Raw genomic sequence first — 24,116 nt, 5'->3', positions numbered from 1 at the left:
AGGGGTATGGAATGGCGTCCATATGAGGAGTGATTTTTCAGCTTGGAAAAGAGATGGCTAAGGGGAGATATGATTGAGATCTATAAAATCATGGCTGGTGTAGAGAAAGTAGGTAAGTAAGTGTTTACTACTTCTCATAACACAAAAACTAGGGGTCACCAAATGAAATTAATAGACAGCAGGTTTAAAACAAATAAAAGGAAATATTTCTTCACAGAACGCACAGTCAACCTGTGGAACTCCTTGCTAGAGGATCTTGTGAAGACCAAGACCATAACAGGGTTCAAAAAAGAACTAGATAAATTTATGGATAAGTCCATCAGTGGCTATTAACCAGGATGGGCTTGAATGGTGGCCCTAGCCTCTGTTTGCCAAAAGCTGGGAATGAGCGACTAGGGATGGATCACTTGATGATTACCTGTTCTGTTCATTCCCTCTGGGGCACCTGGCACTGGCCACTGTTGGAAGACAGGATACTGGGCTAGATGGACCTTTGGTCTGACCCAGTTGGGCCATTCTTATGTTCTTATTCCACCTTGTCACAGATTCACAGGGTCTGGCCTAGCCTGTAGCCAGTCCCTTAGGAGTGACACCTATAGCATGTTGGACCCTAAAGATCTACCAGTTCCACAGGGGCAGGCCCATAGACTCCACAACTTTGAAACTGGACCTTTGTGCACCAGTGATCCCCATCTCGCTCTCTGTGGCTCCCTGCAGTGAATTTAACCAAACTAGATGCCTGCAGGAAGCTTGTTCCTATCCCTTCTGGTGAAATGTTCTATTTGCAACAACACCAAGCAGCCTTTCCAAAACAAGGTAACAATATATTAGTTACCTGGCATAAAGAATCTGAAAGTCCTTAGATCAGCATACAGAAGCAAAGTTTCAGACTGATTAAAGTCAGGGCCCCTTGGAGCCATGGTGCCTTAGGAACTCTCTTTGCTTTCTGTCTGTCTTTTTGTCTGAACCAGGTCAGAGCCCCATGTGCCTGAGTGCTCAAGCTCTTAACCCAGCCACCTGACCCCTTTTGCCTTTGTTCACCAGCTCATGGCCTTTACTCTGTGCTTCCCTGAAGAGAAGTGTGTGTGGGAAATCTCCTCTCTCTTGTCTGTTGGTTGCCAAGTGTGAATGTCCCAGCCCCGGGGCTTCCATTGTCTCATCTGGATCCCCTATTCACCTCATTCCTTCCCTTTATATTCAGTGCACAGCAATGCAAAGCCTCGAGGGAGGCTGAGGTGCACACAGGAATCAGAAATATTACCAAAATCCCCATATTCATCACACAATCCTAATATATGTCATACAAAGTAAATAATGCTTTTTCAGCAAGATGTGTGCCAGCTACAAAGTACTACTGTTTAGAGATGAATCATAGAATATCAAGATTGGAAGGGACCTCAGGAGATCATCTAGTCCAACCCCCTGCTCAAAGCAGGACCAGTCCCCAATGTTTGCCCCAGATCCCTAAATGGCCCCCTTGAGGACTGAACTCACAACCCTGGGTTTAGCAGGCCAATGCTCAAACCACTGAGAGAAATCCCTGAAAGCCATCCTGCTTTAAAGAGCAGAGAAGCAATATCTGAACCAGTTTTCTTTCATGTTCCTTTGTTCCTCCTTGGGCCACTGATGTTTAAGGGATTCTGTCACTGCACGCCCTGTAACCTTGGGTTCCTTAATGCTATGCCACTATGGCTCAAAACCCTGACACCACTAGCCAGCATAAGAATCTCAACCTGGCTTCCAGCAGCCTAGTTACTTCTTGCAAGGTGACCCCAACAGCGTTTTGAGTCCCAAGTCTCCCAAAATCTGTTTAGGCCAAGTCCTTAATTACCAGATACTTGGACTACTCCCCTCTGCTCTATCACCCCCAAAGAGTGAAACCAGCTCTCCATGTTATCAATTCACGTTTGGACTTATACTCTACACAGTGTGCACGACAGACCTGCTTGGGGTAAAAACTGTTGATGCGCATTAACAGTTCACTAATGTGGTTTAGTTTAGTCCCCTTACAAAGAGGAATTATTAATGTGCATCAGCAGTATGCACATGGACAGTTTGGCTGCAGCAGACTATTGGAGGGTAGATTCATACCCCAGCATGCCATGAACTAATGTGCAGATAACCCTTGACATAAAGGCTTCAGCTAGAGAGATATATGCAGGCAGACCCCTGTGCCTCCTTGTTGTCCTGCTGAAGTCAATGGAGTAGGCACAGTGGTCCCCCACAAAAACCCAGTTGCAGGAGTGGAGCCCAAGTCATTTCACTGTTCATGGAAAAAGTCTTGACAACATTTTTAAATTTTCCTTTCAATTATATTCGTGGTTTCTTTACACAAATTTTCAAAACTCACTTTTATAAATTCTTTAATCTCTTAGTCTTGTTTTAACTCCCTTCCAAATAACTGGTTTATTGGCTGTTTGTGCAGCAAACTTTTCACTGTCATCTTCTGTACTATCATCATCATCACCACTGTCACTGCCATCCTCTTCACCAGATTCTTCATCATGTTGTGCCATTCTGAAAATAAGAAGTTTTTCTCAGAGGTATAAAAGCAAAAGAACTTTCTGAAAGGAGAATGAAAACAAAGTAATTACCCTATGGAGCTGATTGGTCTGTTAGGATTTGAAAATTCTTTTCCTGAGTCAACATCAAATGGATCTGAAAAAAAACATTACATCTGGTAAGTGTTAAGTTTAAGATTCTTTCTTCACTCAGAGAGGAAAATTAAAGGGATTCTATTGACTAAGCCAACATTTGGCTCTATATGAGGAAATCCAGTGAAGCACTGCTGTTCATCTTGACACTTTGAAAACCAGGCCCCTTCCCTTTAAGGCATCTCCAGTTGAGTGCCCAAAAAATTGAAGCACTTAAAATCACTAGTCACGTCTGAAAATGTTGGCCCTAAGCTCCACCTCATTGACAGCTGTATCCATAACCTAAGTGAAAGCAGATACTTTAAGAAAAGCTCACAACAAATTGCCTTTAGTCAAGCAGTGGAATGTGTCAGTTTTGGCTTGAGAAAAACAGATATAAATTAAAGTAAAACTGACTCCTTTACAGTGCAATAAAGTATACATTTCCCAGGGACCTTTAAGGTTGATTGTAGTAAGTAGAGGGGAGGCTTATATTAAGTCTCCCTGTAATACAACCTCCTCTGTACAGTTGTCGGTTGCTATACAGGTGAGTATACATACACAGCCTCTGCAAATCATAAATAGCTTTTGATAAAAGTGTTGGAGAGGGGCTCCTGACAGGAGGGAAGATGATTTTGAGTAAATGAGTCTGAACTTGGCCTCACCTCAGAGTGGGCCAGAAATCAACCCAAGTCTCATCATCAGAAATTCCAGCTGACACTTCCATCTGGAAATCAGTGAGTTTCCAAAAGGTTAAGAGTCTGAGTAGACCCGGGCCCAGTCTAAGAGTGGGAGAATTGCAGAATTCCATCTCAGAAGTGGTAAAGGCACAAAGCCTGACAACCAAGGCTGTACTCAGAAGGACCAGAAAGGAGACAAGTGCAGCTAGCCCTGTGACCGTGACAGAGGCCATCTAGTCCGCCTGCCTTTCTGAAGGACCAGAATAGCCTTGTTCCTTCGGATCTACTCAGGTGAGTTTAGGGATTCTTTTTCTAAATGTTTCAAGTAACTGGGTTTCCACTTCCCTAGGGAGACTATTCTATTCCATAAACTAATATACTCCAGGGACAAGAAGATGTCTGTTATTCAGCTTAACTTTTCATTCAGTTTCATCCCCTTAGCCAAGACACCAGGGGCTGGCTGCCTGCCCTCCCCCTCAGAATGTGGATGAGATGCACCCGCCACCTCCCACCTTTGTGGGGAGAAGTTACTGGCAAAGCCAGGACACCATGGTTGCAGGCTTGGGTCATGTGAACTGTCAGCGCATTGTTAGCCTAGGGAGGGGCATGGGACTTATGCACCCAGAGCAGGGAGGGGAAGTGACAGTGGCTAAGAACTGCGGCCTTCACACACACTTGGGCAGTTTGTGTTGGGATTTTTTTGTGTGCCTCCTGCAATGAAGTGCTTTCCCATGAGCAAGGGGGAGTGAGAGGGGAGACAGAACATGCAGGCTGAAAAATCACTGAAGGAGCCTGAACACGGGAAACTGGCAGCAGCTGTGAGACATGGAAACTGGGAAGGAATTGTACTATACTTTTAGTACGTTACTTTTGACTGACTACATCTGTCTGGATTTTTAGATAGCATTTCAGGCAGGGATTTTCAATCTTCTATTCTGTCTGTACAGTGCCCACAAAACTGGGGGCCCGACGCCTGGCTGGGACCTTTAGGAACTGCCACAATACAAACATGAATCTAGTTTTAAATTTGTGCCAATATTTCTCCTCTCTAGGTCTTCTCATATTTATCAGTCCTCAGTGTTCAAACTTCCCAGTTCAGCACTTGTAAATGTAACAAGTGAGCTGTTTACCTTCCTTCTTCTTTAATTCCCTGAAAACATCCTTTATAAAACTAATCAGGGCAGCCACTCTGTTGGTAAATTTATGTCCATGTAATGCCTACTGAGATCTTTTTTCATCGTTAGCAACAGAGCATTTGGAATTGTTAGGAAACCACATGGAAAGGTCACTCAAAGTGAGGCTTTTACCTATATCTTCAGTTTCTCTTTCTTGTGCACTTGCTAAAAATTCCTTTTCAACTTTCAGCACCTCCTCCTGGCAATGGCAGGCTGCATATTTCTCCAAGAGATTTTTGTTCAATTCAAGAAACACTTTTCCCCATTTAAACTTTCTCAGAAGAATGGTGGCTAGATCAGAGAACCCTAAAATAGAAAACAAATATGACCAGCTTCTCTTCAAACATGGGACTCATAACAAAAAAAAGCTTACAGCTGCCTTGATATTCAATCAGCGTAAGTTCAATGCATAGCATCTGTCACTAAAACAGTGATACATGAGACATTTGTCAGCATCTTTGAATGTTTTGGAATCTAGGTCTGGAAACAGGAGACTTAACTTGAGTGCCTCAAGTGAATCCAGGAGAAATCCACTGCGTTCTAGTTAATCAGTCTCCTGAATGTGGAAATATAAAATGTTGTACAGTACTGTGTAAACAAAAGGTAGCTCTCTATGCAGCAGTCAATCAGCCAAAGTCTACTGTTAACCCACTTCCAAGCCCTCAGAGTGGAAAGTGTGGGTCTATGATGGTTTCAGTCTTCCTTCTCTAACAGGACTCAGAGTGGCAATGGACAACTGTTCCTTGACCACCTTGAGAGGTTGAGACATATCACAGGCTCTGCTGACAATATGTGATGACCACCAGCTCTATCTCCTCCCCAGCAGATGCACCAAACCTCATCCCAAACATGTCCCAATACCTTCCAGAGATTAGCAGGAGGAGGATGTGCAGCTGGCTCGAACTAAACCCATTCAGGACTGATGTGTTGCTGATGTGAAATGGAAACATATCAAAGAGCAGCCAAGACTTGGCACTCACTATCAGAGCATCTGCCACCCACTTGTTAAGGAGGTACAAATCTCCTCTGGTTACTAGTAGACTACACTTGATATCTAGCAATAATAGTAAGCATCTTCTACCTCTAGCTTGCCAGGATACTGCACCTCTTCTTTTAGAATGAGGATCTGGCCACAAAAAATGACATGTCACCTCCACAGTGGACCTTTTAAACTTACTGTATCTGGGGCTAAAGATGCAGGCAACATGGAAAATCCAGTCTGTGCAGAATAAAGTGACCAGCTCCTTAGCAGGAAAATACAATGAACACATCAAAGCTGCCCACTGGCTCTCTGTAGCAAAGAGGCATGGCCTCCCTCAGATTGACAGTGAGGGAGGGCCAGATGCCCCCTGATGGGCAGAGCCAGGAAAATCATGCCTGCCATGCCAGAAGCAGAGGGGCAAGGCAGGAGCAGGACCTATAAAAGGCGGGCCTTGTAGCTCAGTTGGGTGGAAGCCACTGAGGGAGGCAAATGCTTCTACCTTGCTGCTGGAGCCAGAGCCTGCTGTGGGCTTTCGCTGGCCCAAGGACTCATCCGAACTGCCCAAGCTACCAGACATGCCCGATGCTGAGGAGCAGCTGGGATTACTGCTTGCAGCGTACCCAGGGGAGACAGAGGACAATCCAGAGATCCAGGTACACCCCAAGGGAAGGGTAGGAAATGGCCCAGGGACAGCCGACTATGGTCTGGCTGGGTCGCTGCCTGAGTCTGGTTCAGCATGTTGTGGCTGGATCCCTGCTGACTCAGTGGCAGAACCCTCTGCCATTGTTAGGGCCCTGGGCTATGATGTGGTGGAGTCAGGTGGACCCGTGTGACCCTACCCTCTGCCACCGCACCTTTGGCCAGGAGGCCTATGGGAGTCTACCACTGGCCTGGGTCCCCCTAGACTGTTGGGTTCTTATCCCTGTCTGAGAGGGCTGGAGCCCTAGATGGCTGGTACCCTGCCCTGCTTGTGGGCTGCGGTCCCCAGATTATTCAGTGGTCTGCCCTTCCTGAGGGTTGGGGCCCTAGACTGTGCTTGGTACCCCGCCCTGTCTGAGGGCCTGGGTTCCCACACTATACCTGGCTTTACCCTACCTGAGGGTTGGGCTTTAGACTCTTTGGTGCCCTGCCCTACCTGAGCGCTTGGGCCCCAATCACTCGCTGCTCTACACCACTGGAGGGATCGAGCCCAGAGACCGCTAACTTCCCCCTTGTCTTAGATTGTTATTCCAGCAAAGAAGCATGGCTTTCCTCAGAGACTGACAGCGAGGGAGGTCCACACATGCCTACACTCTCAGTAGCGCCAATTTGAGGCCCTAGTTTTAATCTTCAAGGTCCACAGTGGGTGGGGGCCCAGCTGCAGCCAAGACTCCTATTCCAACACAACAAGAGCTGGTTTAAATTTTTCAGAACCAACCAATGAAGGTTTTCAATACCGTGGAACCCCATTTATCCAATCTAATTGGGAGCAGGGCCAAATCCGATAATAAAAAATTAGACTAATCTGGAGAATGGGCACAGAGCTTTAGCTCTGGCTGGCAGAGCTTCTGCTGTCAGCTCTGGCTTCAACTGGAACCTCTGAGCCCCACCACTTGGGTGGTCAGCCCTGGTTTGGTTAATACGGACAGCCAGATAATGGAGGCTTGGATAAATGGGGTTCTATTGTAACTTCATTAGGAAATATTGAAGCTTTTCTCAAACCAGCTCTGTTTATGATCCCCTGAAACAACTCTACTCCTTCTAGCTAAGAGAAAAGCCTTCAAGAGTTAAAGATAGGGTATTCTCACTGATGATCGGCCGCATGCCCCACTGGAGAAGATAAGACTGAGCCTGAGTAACTGTATTCAGAGCACAATGGAAGTGAAGTAACCAAAGACAAGGCATTACATGTGTGGATACTAGTAATGGTATACAAAGTGGTCAAACCTAGAAGTAAAGAGCAGAATCCATAATGGACCACTCCAGGACTTGCTGTATTTATTTAGTGCTTGATAGTGCAGGGTTGGATGCTCAAGAATCTTTTAAGATATGACAGATACAGACCTTGAACAAAACATTCTCTACATCTGTCCACTGAACAAGATGTTGATCAAAAAATTACTTAAAAGAAAACTACAATAACGAACACACAGTCCTGATTTTTTTCACATTAGCTCCACATTATAGCCTTACCAACAATACAGAAAGTAGCAGCTAAAGCTTCCACGCAGGACAGCTTGCACGGTCGGCCGTAGTTTACAGGATTTGCTGCCACCAAGTAAGGCAACAGTCGGAGACAGCCTCCCCTCATTTTACTAAATGGTGTTTCTTCCAACTTGGCCCACGAGCAATCTATGACTGCAACTCCATTCTGAGCTACAACCTGTCTGAAAAACAAACTTTATTGTAGTTGGGCATCTAATATCTCATTTTAAATGTTTAGTTCTTTGGATTAAGGCTCGTACTGTGTACAAGAACTACCCCCCCCCCCAAAGTGCAAACAAGCAATTTTTCATACGTGTGTTAACTGACTTGCCAAAACACTCCAAGTATATGGCAGAGCTAGGAACATAGAGTTCAGCTCTTCTTAGTGCGTGTGCCTTCACCACAAAACCATCTTTTCATTGTGAAAGAATGGACCTTTTTCAAGCTCCACAAGATACCATCACTTCTACAGTGTCAAGTCTCCCGAGAATAAGTGCTCTAGTTAGCAGGAATTTGATTATTTTCTTACTTGATTCATGGAACACACCTTCACAGATAAAGAGAAACTGATCACAGAACTAAAAATTAATGGTAACTTAGGTACAAGTGATCATGACAATCACAATGTGCAAGCAGAGTAAAGTTCAGACCAGTGATATATATTGCTGGTGCTTTAAAAGGGCCAATTTCACAAAGCTGAAAACAGTTGAGCCAAATCAGTTGGGAAGAAGAATTTAATCAGAAAAATGTGACTGATAATTGGGAATTGTTTAAGAACACCTTACCAGATGCCCCAAAAGCCACAATCAAAGAAAAAAGTTGTACTGATTAAAAACCAACAATCTGGTTGTGTGTGTGAAAATGGAGGCAGCTATAAAAAACAAACAAAAAAACATACATGGAAGTCAGAAGGTAGGAATTGTAGAAAATTGACCAGCGAAGCAAAGGGACACAAGGATAAATCTATGGTCAGCTCAGTTCAGGACAATATGTTTAAGTATTAGGAACAAAAAAAGTCTTAATGGTACTGGTCCGTTACTAGATTAAAAATGGCAGAATTATCAATACTAATGCATAAAGGAAGAAGTGTTCAGTAAATATTCTGTATTTTGGAAAAACAGATGATGTAGATATATGACAAGTCTCGTTCCATTCCACTAGCATCTCAGGAAGATATGAAACAGCAGCTATTAAAGTTAAATATTTTTAAATCAGCACCCAAGAATTTTAAAAAAGAGCTGATAAGGATCTCTCTGGACCACTAATATTGATTTTCAGTGCATCTTAGAACACCGAGCAAGTTTCAGAAGACTGGAAGAAAGTTAATATGGTGTCAATATTTAAAAAGGGTAGATAGGATTTCAATTGAACTTTGATCCCAGGCAATATAATGGAGCAGCTGATATGGGACTGAATTACTGGAGAATTAAAAGAGGTTAATAGAATTAATGCTACTCAAGATGGGTTTATGAAAAATAGATCCTGTCAAACTAATTTTCATAGCCTTTTGATGAGATTACAAGTTTGGTTGATAAAGGTAATACTGGTGTTGTACTATACTTAGCATTCTGTAAAGCATTTAACTTGGTACTGCATGACATTTTGATTAAAAGTCTAAAAAGGTATAAAATTAACATGGTACAGATTAAATGGATTAAAACTGGGTAACTAATAGGTCCCCAGGTAACAGTAAATGGGGAATCATCATCGAGTGGGTGGGTTTCTATGGGGGTCCCTTGGGGATCAATTTTTTGCCCTACACTATGTGACATTTTTGTTAATGACCTGGAAGAAAACAAAATAATTAATGAAGAAGTTTACAGATGATAAATTTGGGGAGTTGTAAATAATGAAGAGGGCAGGTCACTGATTCAGAACAATCTGGATTGCTTGGTAAAATGGGTGCATGCAAAGTATGTGTTTTAATTTGGGTAAATGTAAACAGCTAGAAACTGTAAGCCATACTTACAGGACGAGGGACTCTATCCTGGGAAGCAGAGACTCTGAAAAAGATTTAGGGTTGGTGGTGGATAATCAGCTGACCATGAGCTCTGACTGCAATGCTGTGGCCAAAAAGACTAATGCAAGCCTTGGATACATAAACAGGGGCACCTCACGTGGGAGTAGAGATGTTTATTCACCTCTTTATTTGTCACTGGTGTAACCGTTGCTGAGATCATGTATGCCGTTCTCATGTCCATAATTCAAGAAGGATGTTTATAAATTGGAGAGGAGTGAGACAGGAGCCACAAGAATGATTAGTAGACTCCAGGAGCTTAATATATTTAGCTTAACAAAGAGAAGGTTAAGGGGTGACTTGATCACCTGCAGCTACAAGTACCTACAGAAGGAACACATTTAATAATGGGCTCTTCAGTCACCAGTGAGACAGGTGTAACAATCAAGCAGATGAAAGCTGAAGCTAATCAAATCAGACTGGAAATAAGGCATACATTTTTACCATTGGAACAGTTTACCAAGGATTTTGGTGGATTCTCCCTCACTGACAATTTTTAAATCAAGATTTGATGTTCTAAAAGATCTACTCTAGGAATTATTTTGGAAGTTCTATGGACTGTGTTATACAGGAGGCTAGTCTGGATGATCAGAATGGTCCCTTCTGGTCTTGAAATTTATGCACAGGACTGGACTAGATGAGGTCTCGAAGTCCCTTCCAGTCCTATGATTCTATGACTTTCTGAAATTTGAAGCCTGGATTTCATAGTTGGCAGTTTAAAAAAAAAAAAAGCTACCATGAACTGGGCACTTTAGATATGGAATCACTAGGAAACACTAGTTGTGGGCCTCATAATATTAACCACACTTTACTGTATCAAATATTGATTTATAAATAAATAAATAAAGAGATAGATAAAAAGCAGTACATCTGACCCATTATCAGCATCTCTGCATAATCCTGGGGCCTGTTAAAGAAAAAGGAAGCTACTTTCCATGCATAATTAACTATATTAACGGAATAGGTAAGGCAAGATACCCCCATGTTACCATTTTTGTTGACAATCAAATAATGAAACGTCTTCCTTAGATCAGCTAACAGTACATTTGTTAACATCGGCACAGAATGAACACCAGCACCTCTCTATGAAAACTCATAATACAGCAAGAAGTAAATAAGCATGTGATAGTGGATTTGTACCTAAGAAATAACACTCTAGGACTGCAATTCACATGGAACCTACTTGTCAGCTGCAGAGACATACTGAGTTGCCATAGGACTGAGGATGAGCCCCGGGAATCTCTGATTGAGACGCAGGTTTCGGAGCAGGCCTTTGCGAGCCAATTTCCTCCCCGTGCATTTCTTGGGATCGCAGTGTCCCAGCTCCCACATGGCAAGAGGGCATGGGAATCTCACCTCTGCAGCATCCCCCTCTCCAGCGCCATCCTGCTGAACGCAGGCTGCAAACACAGAGCAGAGCTCAGCCTTCTCCTCAGAGGCCCAAAGACTATAGAAGGAGTGGGGCTTGGCAGTGGCTTCCCCACCCCCGCCGCAGGTGCGGCTCAGCAGCAGCTAGAGCTGTCAACCCTGTTTCTCCAGGCGTCTCCCAGAATCGGGTTCTATCTTCCGGAGGCTACTGAAGCCAAACCGGGAGATTTTAGGCTGCTGAAAGTCCAGCAGCACAGCAGAGCAAAGGCAAGCTCCCTGCCCGCCTGGCCCCTCGTGGCAGCGGTCAGCAGGTCCCTACGGCCCCTGGGGAGGTCTAGGGGGTCTCCGCGCACTGCCCCTGCTGCTAGCGCCGACTCTGCAGCTTCCATTGGCTGGGAACTGTGGCCAATGGGAGCTGCAGGGGCAGTGCCTGCAGGCAGTGGCAGCTCGCAGAGGCCCCTGCCCAGCGGCCCCAGGGAGTTGCTGGCTGCTTCTGGGAGCCTGCCTTAACCCCGCTGTGCCACGGACCAGGAGCCGCCTAAGACACCCCTCACGCATCCCAGCCCCCAGAGCACCCAGCCCCCCTCCCAGAGGTCGCACCCTGCCCCTCAGCCCCCTGCCCCAGGCTCAGCCTGGAGCCCCCTCCCACACGCCAAACCCCTTGGCCCCAGCCCAGAGCCGGCGCCCCAGCCGCCTGCTGCAGCCCCATGAACAGGGGCCGGGCAGGGGCAGCAACGGCCGGCGGGGGCCGCGGGACGGGGCGTTGGGTCTGTGCCATTAGGCAGTGGGGAGCTAGGCGGCGGCCTGTACCGCTGGGGCGGGTGCGGCTCGGCGTCTCCTGTTCCCCGATCACCGGGGCGTGGGCGGAGGCCTGCGGCGTCTCCCCCGCCCCCGGCGGCGTCTCCCCCGCCCCCGGCGGGCGGGCAGGTCCGTGGGGCAAAGGGGGCGGTTCGGTAACCGGCCCCCTGGGGCGGAAGCCGCGGGGTCCGGGCACCTGCCAGCGCCGCCTGCGCGTCCGCCGCGAAGGTCTCCAGGGACTTGGGCGCGCGCCGGGCGCGTCCCTCCGGGCGGCGAAACGGCTTTTTCCTGCCCATGGCTGGCGGGGCGCCCGCACCTCGGCCGCCGCCGGGCCTGGCCGACCGGACCGGACCGGAAGGCGCCGCGCTGCGCGGTTCCCCGGGAGGCGTTTCCGCTTCCGGGAGCAATGGCGGCCGGGGCGCTGCTGCTCGCGCTGCTGAGCGCGGGGTTCGGTGAGCGCCACGGGGAAGGGAGGGAGCCCACGAACGTGGGTGGTACGGAGTGGGGGCGGAACCGGGCCCCCGGCCGCCCCCCTCCCGCCAGCGCCGCCGCCGCCGCCGACCGGGAGGCCCCCTCCCCCAACACGCTCGCAGCCGGCCCGCGGCGGGTCCCCGTGAGCCCCGCGGCCGCTGCCAGCGCAGCGAGCTTCCCCCCACTGACCGTGCCCTCTCCGCTCTTTCTTATAGGTCTCTCTACGTCAGCTGGTAAAATGAAAATCGTGGAGGAGCCGAACACCTTTGGGTGCGTGGCCCTGGTACTTCCCCGTGCTGACCTTTTCTTGTTACTGACAGCAATTTGCTATCCCTCTGCGTCCGCCGGGCACGTTTACTTCTATCCCAGACACGAAGTTTGGCAGTGATGATCCTCATCTTCCTGGCAACCTCCTTGGCCTGTGGTTTGCACCCTGAGCAAACTTGTCTTACAGAAAAAAACATAAAAATAAAAATGTGTTTTTACACCAAGAGAGCTCTTTCAGTGTAAAATCCTAGTGGAAATGAGGCAAAGGTAGTTTGTACTTTGATGTGGCAAGTTGAAAAAACTGCTCCCTCATATGGGGTTTATCTTGACTAGCTGCATCAAGGTTAAAACTACAGTGCCTTGCCTCCACAAGGATTTTACACTAAAGTAATTATCTTGATGTAAAATCACACACTTTTTTGCTGTGAGGATCTAACCACAGCCCTGCTCTCTGTGATCAAGTGAGTGCCACACAAAGAACTACCCGCCTCCAAGTCACAAGTTCAGATCTAGGGACTGTCACCTGGGGTATTTCAGATGGCACCTGTAGGTGATGCTGTTGCTCAGGCAGCTGGCTTTAAGAATTAAAGCCAAATCTAATTAGAACCAAAGTTGAATCCAGAATGCTGAGCATCGGTTCGATTGGAAAATAATGCATAGCGTTCTAGGAATGAGGATGGGGCTATTACCTGTGAGATGGACCTTGTGCCAATGGGTAATGAGACAAATTGAGTCCATTCCTTGAGATGTCTAAAGCTTTCCTAAAGGAGGGCAGGATGCAGTAGACCAGGTTCTCTCTAAGAAGTGGCTGTTTGGCCCTTTTATGTAAGAAACCATGTTCTGACATTGCCAATGTATTGCTATGTCTTCAACTTGCCGTGTTTGGGGAAACGTGAAAAGGTCATGGTGAGGTAACTGGCATCATCTGGAGTCCCTAGATTTCTTTTATCTTTCAGTCTGGTTTCAGGTCTGATGACACAGAAATGGCTCTGGTCTTTTGGCTTGGTGATTTGTCCCAGTGTGATTGGGTGTCCAGGTTGATGATTTTAGGTGCAACCATGTATTCTACTTAGGTGTGAGAGTGTCTTGTGCTCATAGCTCCTCCCCTGGCTATCTGAGGCAGTACTGCCTCAACCCCCTTGCATCCGATGAAGTGAGCTGTAGCTCACGAAAGCTCATGCTCAAATAAATTGGTTAGTCTCTAAGGTGCCACAAGTACTCCTTTTCTTTCAACCCCCTTCAGTTTCTTCTTACTGCCTAGGGCTGGAGTCAGAGCTCTCTGTGGTTCCTAACCTCACAATCTCTATTTCTTAGTGACTTTTTAAATTGTATATACAGTGGACCCTCGCTAGAATACGTGCCTATATAGTGTGAATTCGCATATAATGCGGTTGCGGCCATGGATCCCAAATTTAATTAATTGCAATTCATTTTAACGCGGTCCCCGTTATAATGCGATACAGTGCATGGATCCCAAATTCCGCGTTCTAGCGAGGGTCCAATGTAATTAATTAGTACTCTTAGTATCGTGCTAGTTAGATTTAGTGTTAGTTAGCTTTTATTTAAGTATTTCTGTGGTGATGCCCTCACCAGGGATTAAGCATTATCTGTTTTGTGGGGGAGCAATCCCAACAACAATCCCCACATGCATGCTTGCTATGTTTGGGCAAAGTCCACTTCAAGGAGTGGTATTCAATTTCCAAATAGTGCACAAAATGCCACTTAGATGGCAAGGGATCTTCATCTAAAGCAGCACCTGCTGGGGACAGGCTGGGTTGCTTTCAAAAGGCTTGGGGCTCGATCACCACTGACAGCTGGATCCTAAGCAGCATCAGATCAGGCTATGCCATTCATTCCTTTCCATCCCTTCCTCCCACCCTGCTTCCCTGTCCCTCTTCAGGAACCCCTTTCACAAGATACTGCTCCTCAAGCAGGTTCACTCTCTACTGGCTTTGGGAGCAGTGGAGGAGGTTCCATTGGAACACCGGGCCCAGGTACTTTTTGGTGCCCAAATCCAAGGTAGGGGTAAGATCCAGTCTTGACTTTCACAGCCTCACCAAGTGTATCAGATACACAATGTTCTGAATGGTCAATCTATTGACTATTCTCCCCACATGGTCTCAGAACAAGTGGTTTGCTGCTCTGGATCTTTAGGACACGTACTTTTGGTTGGGAATTTTGCTGAGCCACGAGAAAATTCCTTCGATGCATCATGGCAGAGTGCCATTTTCAGTACACTTCCTTTTGGCCTCTCTTTTGCCTCTCAGGTTTTTACCAATTGGATGGTCTTGGTCACATCTCCCTGTATTTGGATGACTGATTACTGAGGGGCAGCTCCAGAGAGACAGTCCTTTCTCACATCAACACTACACTATGCTTGCTCAACCATTTGGATCTCATCCTAAACAGCGGGAAAGTCAACTTTGGTTCCCCCTCATAAAATTGAGTTTATTGAAGCCCCAACAGAATCTGAGTTCAAGAGCATCTTTGCTGACTGACCATTTTCAGGCGATTTGCTACCTTTGCCTAAGTCTGCAGTTGCAGCCTTCGATGACAATTTGGATATGCCTGAGGCTCTTGGGCCATATGTCCACTTGTATGTAAGTGGTATAGTTTGCAAGGCTGTGGCTTCACTCCCTTCAAATATGGCTCTGGACAGTTTACTGTCTGACTCTTCACCTCTTGGACAAATAGGTCCATCTCCCTCCATTGCTCCTAGACTCCTTGCAGTGGTGGACACTTCTGGAGAATGTTTGTCAGGGTGTTCCCTTTGTCTGGCCATAACCAACCAGTGCCTCCCCGATGGTCTGGGGAGCACATCTGGGGTCCGTGAAAGTTCAGGGTCTGTGGCTGGAGCAGGGGCCCCACTTCATATCAACGTGTTGGAACTTCGGGCCATTTATAATGCGTGTCATGCTTTTCTGGACCATATTGGGTTCAGTGGTTCACATACTTACCAACAATACCACCATGTTGTATTATGTGAACAGGCAAGGGAGAGCATTCCGTGTTGAGGAGCATATTCCTCCCATAGCTGATCACTTGCCCGGGGTCCAGAATCATCTCGCAAACCATCTCAGCAGGAATTTTTCCCATAGTCGCGAGTGGTCCATGAAGACAAAGGCCTCTGGGTCATCTTTGCAGCTTGGGGCATTCTGAAGAACTTGGAGTACTTGCTTCACCTTCAGTTGTCAGACCTTGTGCGTAGCTCATTGAGAGTGCATCTGGCAGTGATGTCAGCATTTCATTCCCCCATTCAGGGAAGATCAGTCTTCTCCAATGCCATGGTAGCAAGATTCTTAAAAGGGCTTCTTCATCTCCATCATCTTGTCTGAGAGCCGGTTTCTCTGTGGGACCTTAACATGGTCTTAGTGACTTTGATAGGACCTCCATTTGAGCCCCTGGCATCTTGTTCATTTCAACTTTTGTGTCATAAGACTGCATTCCTGGTCGTGATAATCTACAAGGAGAGTCTGTGAGTTCCAGGCTCTGATGTCAGAGCCCCTTTATACACAGGTTTCAGAGTAACAGCCGTGTTAGTCTGTATTCGCAAAAAGAAAAGGAGTACTTGTGGCACCTTAGAGACTAACCAATTTATTTGAGCATATTTATTACAGCTGTAGCTCACGAAAGCTTATGCTCAAATAAATTGGTTAGTCTCTAAGGTGCCACAAGTACTCCTTTTCCTTTATACACAATTCTTCAAGAAAAAAGTGACTTTATGACCAGACCCAAAATTTTTGTCTAAAGTTGCTCAGTTTAATTTGAACCAGGTGGTGTTATTTCCTAAGACACATTGACCTCTGGAGAAGTAGCATCTCCATAGGTTAGATGTCAGATGATGTCTAGCCTTTTATATGGACAGGATTAAACTGTGTCATGCTTGCCTCATCTGCTTGTGTCATATGTAGATCGCATGAAGGGGCAACTGGTCTCTTCACAGATGGTCTCTAAATGGATAACATGCTGTATCAAGACTGCATATGAAATAGCTTCGGCTATACCTCAGTGGGTGCGAGTTCATTTTACGAGAGATAGAGCAATGTCAGTAGCATTCCTCGGTGACATCTCAATATTGGACATTTGCAGGGCTGCTGTGTGGTCATCGATCCATACAGTTATGAACCATTATGCCATTACCTATCATCAGAGTAGATGCAAGTTTTGGTAGGGCGGTCCTGCAATCCTTGTTTAGGTAGACTCAGCCTCGCCTCCTGGGGTGCATACTGTTTGTGAGTCACCTAAGATGGCTGCATCTACTCAAAGAAGAACCACAGTTACAGTAAGTAACCATGACCCTACGAGGGGTTCATGTGATCATACATGTCGTTCTCATTGAAGACAATGAAAACTATAGGTCCTCAGGACCTTTGAAAATCAGACTATTATTATTCAGGTATGTAAATATGGATTTAGAATCCAGGTTTGATGGTTTTGGCTATTGTTTTCAATATGACAGTCCTTTAGATGCTCAGATACTAGGGTGCTGGGGGACATATTAAATACCTAGATAAAAATATTCTAATTTAATCTCATTGCAAATGGAAAAAAAAATTTAAATTAGTCTAAATCATTTTAAATTAGTCTTTTTTTCTTTTTTAAAAGATTGAACAACCCATTCCTACCTCAGACAAACAGGCTCCTTCCAAAGATGGCACCTTCCCCAACCTCAGGTGTGTGCAAATGTCAGTTATTATATGTGTAGTTAATACCACTTTTGTGAATATAATCTCTAAAAGAATCTGTGTGTGTAATTTTTGATTGCAGTTGTCTAATAGTAAGATAGACTTTGGCAGAAGCACTTACCACAGTATAATATCTACATGATTAGTCCATGTTCTTTAATCCAATCATGAAAATGCTTCTTAGCCTTATGGATGAATAATTTCTTCTCTAAATTTCACAGATAATTATTGGCATCCCAGATGCTACCAGTTAGTACTTATCACTTATATAGCACCTAACCTAGTTAAAATAATTTTCCTGTGTGACTCTCTGTGTGCCTCAATTCCAAGTCTCTAAAATGGGAATAACAGTGCTTCCCTACCTCACAGGGTGTTTGAAGGATAAATACATTAAAGATTGAGGCACGAAGATACTATAGTAACTAGGGCAAAATAAGTACCTTAGTTTAGATTTCTTGGATGCTGATTGCCTTATGCTCTGTAGAATGTTAAATCTGCAACCTGTATACATACAATTCTCTGATCATGATAACTCTGTTTAAATTTAACCAACCCATTGTCCCTTTTGCAAGCCATTTCATTTTATTTTCAGGTCCTGCACATCTCTTTAGGCTTGCTGGCAAGTGTTTCAGTTTTGTGGAATCTACGTGAGTAACTGGTTTAGGTGCCTGACTGTATTTTTAGGATTGGCAGTGATATAGGCCTTCATTTTATTTTTTAAAATCTGACATATTTTGTTTCTTTAGGTATAAATATGAGTTCTGTCCTTTCCATAATGTCACTCAGCACGAGCAGACCTTTCGGTGGAATGCCTACAGTGGAATTTTAGGGTGAGACAATCCAGACATTTCTTTTTACTTTAGTTTGTGAGTTGCACTCTTTGTAGAACTCCTGAAATCAGCACTTTTTAAATTAGCTATAGTTACGTTACCTTGAAAATAAACTAATCTTGGCATTCAGTCCAAACACTGTTCCCTAAACAGTTTTCAGTTACACCAATGCCACTATCCTGTAGAAGCTGATGAGGTTGTAAGGGTGTAACTGAGAGCACAATTTGTGTGAAAGTACTGCAAAATGTATCTTGTTAAACCTCTTCTAATAGCCAAATCATGGACTTATAGTAAATTAGGCTCCTTGGCCATTTATTTTAATAATTAATAAGTTCTTATTTGACTATAACATTTTATTCTTGAGACTTAATTTAAGAATATGTAAAATAAATCAATCTGACATCTTTCAACTGTAGGCATCATCTAGTTGCTGCTGTTCTCATTACTTTGTAGCTAATGATGAAAATAGAGTTTTGGTGGCTATTGCTTTAAACTTAAAAATTGCATGTTAGCTAAGCCATGAGAATCCAGAATTTGGAAATCCTACTTGGTCTTAACATATGCCAAGAGTAAAATATGAAAGAGGTCTCTAAAGGTAAGTATTCTTTCTAACAATCCTTTTCCCATTTCTGGGTCACGTGTAGCATTACATCAACTGCTTGAGATTGCCAGGAATGGGAATTATCCCATATATGGGATCATGTCTCTTAAAACACAAAATAAAAAGTCTTAAGGCAGAACTGACATAACTACAAAATGGAGGCATTATTGTTGAGTATGAGTTTTATTATTGGACGCTCTAAGAGCTCAAAAATTAAGTGTATTCTATGTCTTTATAAAGATTTCCCTTTCCACTAAAATAAAATTTTCCCCATCTCACAACCCCAGGAAAGCCTGGGAAAGCTGATAGTACTTTTAATGTGTCCTAATGGTCAACAAATTTGGGCTAAGTTGGACCAACAGGGCAATAAATTCCATTCTCTGAAGATACCATACCTCCAGCCTTCTTCCATTTAAACCATCTGTTCTGATGTTGAATGGCTTAGCTAATTGTAGTTCCAGTGGCATAACACAAAAAGACATGCAGTTTGAGGTAGCCAGGTACCAAACCATTAAGGGCTTTATAGTTCAAAATTAACATCTTACACTTAACCCAAAAACAGACTGGAAGCCATTGTCAACTGCACATGACATGCATTTCCTGCAAGAAACACAAAATAAGTATACAACCACAATTTACATTAGCCAAAGTTTCCATAAGCACTTTCTCCTTAAATCTCAGTTTTGAGTTGCATATAGCTCTCAAGTGTGATATCTTGAAATGAAACTCCTACTTGGTCTGGGCCTAGAAGTAATTTTAAATATATTTAATAAAAGCCCATTCAGCCTGTAGAGTCAGTGCCTAGATCCAGGTAGAGGAGCTAGCATACATTTAATTTAAAAACAAAGACTGATTTAAAGGTGCCTTCCTCTGTAAATATTTCCTATGTGCAGATGGGTAGAATGTGAGTGAAGAGCTGGTCTTCCCTGCAAATAGGATAGTCAGAAAGTCTGAAAGGAGGAGGTTACACCCAGAAATATAGTGGGCCTTAGGACCAGACAGTGGCAGAGACTAGTTTGTAGTCACTCTTGTCAGCATCAGAGAGAATCCTACAAGCTAGCTGAGCTGCAGTGGATTCCTAGACAGCAGTAGGGAGCCCATGCCGGAGATAGGTCTTTAAGCTGTGAAGACCCAGAACCACTGAATGGTTAGATTTGTCTGGAAAGTGGGAGAGTAACAGAATTGTTGGAGAAAGTTCCTGACCTGAGAAAGTGTTCGGGATGCAGAGACACTGCACTGAGCTACTGAACAAGGGTATTTATCCATTTCAGAAATATTTTTAAAGGACCACTTTAGTCCAGGATCAGATTCTTGGGTGCAAGGGGCAAAACATCCTATGTTGCAGAGCCCTAGCTATGGGACTCTTGGCCAGAAATCATCAAAATGAGCCTGAGCTTGACTACAGGGGGGGTTGGACTAAATGACCTCCTGAGGGCTCTTCCCACCCTAATTTATGATTCAGGTCTAAGTTCAAGTCCTGTATTTTCAAAAAGGCCTGTTTCCCACACATCAGAAAGGAGCCTCTTTTTACATATGCTGTAGTCAGTGCTATCTTTATTTGTTGTTTATTGCTTAGATACTTTGGGGATAGGTGCTTTGGAAATGTTTAAGATATTTTTTCAGGGGGTTAGCAAAACCTGGTTCTTTCCACAATCAAGGACTTTTGTTTCAGTTAAGCAAAAACGAAAACTGATGTTCCAAGAGGACAGATGTGTTCTTGTTTCAGTTTCACTTTAAAATGTTTATACATCATGAAAGATAGTGGATGGACTAACTTGATGTTTTAAAGGATTTCTTGGACTGAGAAACAAAAATGAGGATTTTACATATTTGACAATGAAAGCTACTGAGTATTTTTAAAGCGTGTGATTATTCTTTCTACTCAAATTAGATAATTCCAAAAGTTTAGTATCTAAGTCCCTCCAGTTGTTCTGCTAAATGCCTTCAAACTCCAGGTACAGAGAATCTGTGTCTTGGAGATCGCAGTGCATTCTGAATTGGGTGCCAAATCCTAAAAGGCAAGACCTTGCATTATCATGTAACAATAATATTTTACTTTTCTGCATTTGTTTCCTCCAGTAGTTTGATAGGCACCTTACAGATCATATATTTTTGGTCCTGCTTTGAGTAGGGGGTTGGACTAGGTGAACTCCTGACATCTCTTCCAAGCCTAATCTTCTATGATTCTATGATAAAGTTCCTGCCTCAGAGAGCTTAGTCTAAATAGACACCATACACATACACACAAAAGGAAAGATATGAAAAGCAAAGTGATTAAAAATTGAAGTGTTGGTTTGTTAGCCCCACAATTTTTGTATGGTTCGATGTCTTTTTCAGTAAACTAAGGGAAGGGTGTGAATGGGGCAGGCTGAGGTTTATGGATTGCCTGCCTTCTACTGTGTTTTAACATTTTCAAAGAGCTGTACAAATGTTATTTGTCAGGGCACCTCTGTGAAGCAGTAAGTATTATTCCCATTTTTACAAGTGGGAAACAGAACAACAGAGGTGAAATGACTTTTCTAATGACCTTACGGTGGCTGTTGTAAAGGCAGGCTTGCTCGTCTTCTCTCCCTAGATGACAAAGAAGTCCATGATCTCTGCATGGTTTCATGTGGATGCACAAGGCGTGGTTGCAATATTAACAGTGTTATAATACTGATGTATGGGGCTCCAGGAGTTTGCAATCGCAAAGGGGGTGATCTTGGCTATGCAGCAGCATTTAAATGGGGAGGTAACATCCAGCTTAAATGACTTCCCAGAGCGGTAGAGTGAACATAGGTAAACAGACAGCTTGGTCCTGATGTGGTGTGATGCAATGCAGTGTGAGAGAGCAACTGGAGGACTGCCAAGTCAGTGCGAAATACAGAAGTATCCACAAAAACCCTTTTCTGCACTAATTAATTCTGAAATAAACTTTCAAAGTGGATTATCTAATTTGCAATAATTGGCACTTCATTTGAAAGAAGAATTGTGTTCTATGAACCAAGGGCATTTTAATTAAAAAAAAAAAAAAAAGTTAGTGTGAAAAAACCTTGGGTAGACAATCCCTAAGGCTAACCTCTGAGTCAGGATTCTATCCTGGCCCCCAACCTGGGTTGATGGTGAGACCACAGTGCCACTCTTGTGACTGTCATGAGTTTTATGGTCTAACGGAGAATATTTCATTTTAAATTGGAATAGGTCACTTTCCAGAAATATATTGTTCTCTTCACTGACAAGTTGTGAAGAGTGAGCATGTTTTTGAGTTTGTATTCTTGTTTCACCCATCTGCTAACATACGTTGATTGGGCTTACTCTGTATTCTGAGTAATTGAGAAGATTGGAGTTTGGTAATGCCTCTTTCAAACAAATTATTGATGACAAAATCAAACCCTTTTTCAGTTTTATTTGGTTAAGAAAGTGTGGAAATGGTTTTGAGACATGTCAGAATAACCATAGTGCTCAGAAACTACTGTGATGGACTCTATAAGTAATTAAAGAACTCCACTGTGGTTATGAGGTAATTGATCTGTGATGGGGCAGATCTGGGCAGTAAGAAAAGGAGATATTAAAGGACCTTCAAAAATTGAAATTGATAAAGTGAATTTTAATACAGTGTTAGAGTATTTCTGTTTTTCTTACCAGGTTTTTAACTTTTCTCCCCAAAATTATAAAACAAGTCTTTCGAGCTGTTCTCTTTTTCCAGCATTTGGCATGAATGGGAAATTTACAACAACACATTTGTTGGCATGTGGATGAGAGAAGGGGATTCATGTGAAACCAAAAACAGAGAGACAAAGGTACAGTAATTAATCATCCTGATGCAGTTAATGCAGCTGGCATGTTTGTACCAGTTTAAACTATTAAAGCCATTAATATACCATAGGACTTGAAAACTTAGATGGGGCTTTACAAATTGAGATCTCTTCCTGCCCAAAGAGTTCATAGCTTAGGATATGAAGTAGAAAAATGCAAGATGAGATGTGGGACAACAGTTAGGAATAGAGGGTAAAACCAGGATAAAAGGCTGATGATGTTTTCACTCACACCAGTCTGGAGGCTTTAACTCTTTCTTTTTATTCATTACCATTACCACTAGGGACAAATGCTGTGTAACTTCTGCTATGGGCCACTGCTACATAAGAGGAAGAGAAATAGGAGTTACTTGTGGTACTAGAGTTGCCAGCCACTACTGGATGACACATGTCTAGGGGGTCACGGGAGAGAGAACTAGGTGGTTTAGTTAGTTAGTTGAAAGGAAACCAAGTGGCCACGAAACTTGTATGGGAAAAGTAGAGGGCCAAGTCACAAAAGCGTGTGCAGGTGAGAGAGGAGCAGAACCGATGTTGGCAGAAGGGGTGGGAGGTGAAATGAAAAGCAAAAAGAGACAGTATAATTAGCTTTTGTCAAAAAGACAAAACTATTAAAAACAGTTACAATACATGACTCTTACATGTGAGCAGTTGCTGTTGCTGAAAAGGGATGTTACATGATTGTGAATGGGAAGGAGATGTCCAAAAGACTCTGAAAAGATGTGGTCCATACTATGTAAAAAATCTGAGAACTCCTGCCTTAGACCTCTCTCCTCCCCTTGTTAAAATAATGTTTGCACTTCTCTAGGTCCTTCCTAGAGATGAAGGAGCTTTACAAAATTAAATCTCAGATTTCTCTGTTGCTATTGCTATTGATTTTATGTGGAAGCACTTAGATATTACAGTGATGGGCGGCTGTGTAAAACCCTAAGATAGATAGGTTGATCAATGGGAGAGGTGGGTAATGTAGTGACTTGGCCAAGATGACAGAAGAATCCTGTTGGAGAGCCAGCAATAGAACCAAGGTTTCTGATTTCCAGTGCACTGTCTTACTATGACAGAGTGCTGGGAGCCTAGAACAGACCCAGTACTCTGTCACTAAGGTACTACCTATTCCCCCCTGGAGTGGATTTAATTGGAGGGAGGGTGCACAATTGTTTAATTAGGCAGGAAGCTGACAAGCTAGTGAGAGCAACCAACCTGTCATCTGGGAGGTTAGAGGACAAGAAGAAAGTGCAAGGGGAGTGGCTGGTAGGGACTTGGGGAGGCAGGATGTCAGGATGAGGAGATCTGTCCCTCTCCTTCCCTGGATAGTGGGCTAAGGGGAAAGTTTCAGCTATATATTTCTTCACAAGGCTGTACTGGTGTTAAAAATAAAAAATTGCGCTTATAAACTGGGAAGCATCCAGCCTGTTTGTGTTGATCCAAGGGGTGGAGAAGGGAGCCTATTACGCATGCCATAAGAGCATCCTTTCTTCCTGTAGCCACACTGAAGATATATTTGGTCTTCTAGTGTTGCATGATTTCTAATATTAAGAATTTGAATCCTCCTTGGGCTTTTGCTTGTAAAAGGTCATGAAACATTAAAGCTGAAAATGTAAAGATCATAATGAGCATCTACAATGTAGGGTAGA

At 44.0% G+C, this 24,116-nt stretch overlaps 2 protein-coding genes across 4 annotated transcripts in view; one reads left to right on the top strand and one right to left on the bottom strand.

The window, feature by feature from the left end:
* Window positions 1-2,290: 2,290 nt before the first annotated feature.
* On the bottom strand, window positions 2,291-12,168 carry TSR3 (TSR3 ribosome maturation factor). Of its 2 annotated transcripts, none has more exons than XM_048867920.2 (6): window positions 12,034-12,168; window positions 10,855-11,071; window positions 7,643-7,836; window positions 4,621-4,794; window positions 2,595-2,658; window positions 2,291-2,517 (listed from the first exon to the last, which is right to left on the bottom strand). In XM_048867920.2, exons 1-6 carry the CDS (start codon window positions 12,131-12,133, stop codon window positions 2,364-2,366), a joined length of 903 nt encoding a protein of 300 aa, XP_048723877.1. In that variant the 5' UTR covers window positions 12,134-12,168; the 3' UTR covers window positions 2,291-2,363. The 2 variants fall into 2 exon arrangements, with proteins under 2 accessions (XP_048723877.1, XP_048723878.1); XM_048867921.2 differs by having other exon boundaries at window positions 2,291-2,497.
* GNPTG (N-acetylglucosamine-1-phosphate transferase subunit gamma) overlaps window positions 12,130-24,116 on the top strand; it is a 25,750-nt gene continuing 13,763 nt past the window's right edge. The window contains exons 1-6 of one of the 2 annotated variants that reach the window (XM_075133341.1): window positions 12,130-12,289; window positions 12,524-12,578; window positions 17,181-17,248; window positions 17,853-17,907; window positions 18,007-18,090; window positions 22,377-22,470. In XM_075133341.1, coding sequence (XP_074989442.1) covers window positions 12,244-12,289; window positions 12,524-12,578; window positions 17,181-17,248; window positions 17,853-17,907; window positions 18,007-18,090; window positions 22,377-22,470 — 402 coding nt within the window. In that variant the 5' untranslated portion in view covers window positions 12,130-12,243. The remainder of the gene's footprint in view (window positions 12,290-12,523; window positions 12,579-17,180; window positions 17,249-17,852; window positions 17,908-18,006; window positions 18,091-22,376; window positions 22,471-24,116) is intronic. The other variant, XM_048867919.2, reaches the window with a different exon arrangement.

This window comes from Caretta caretta, chromosome 10 (assembly GCF_965140235.1).
Source record: "Caretta caretta isolate rCarCar2 chromosome 10, rCarCar1.hap1, whole genome shotgun sequence".
Taxonomy (NCBI): Eukaryota; Metazoa; Chordata; order Testudines; family Cheloniidae; genus Caretta; species Caretta caretta.
Note: the sequence above shows the minus strand (reverse complement) of the source record. Positions and strands in the feature narration are given on the sequence as shown.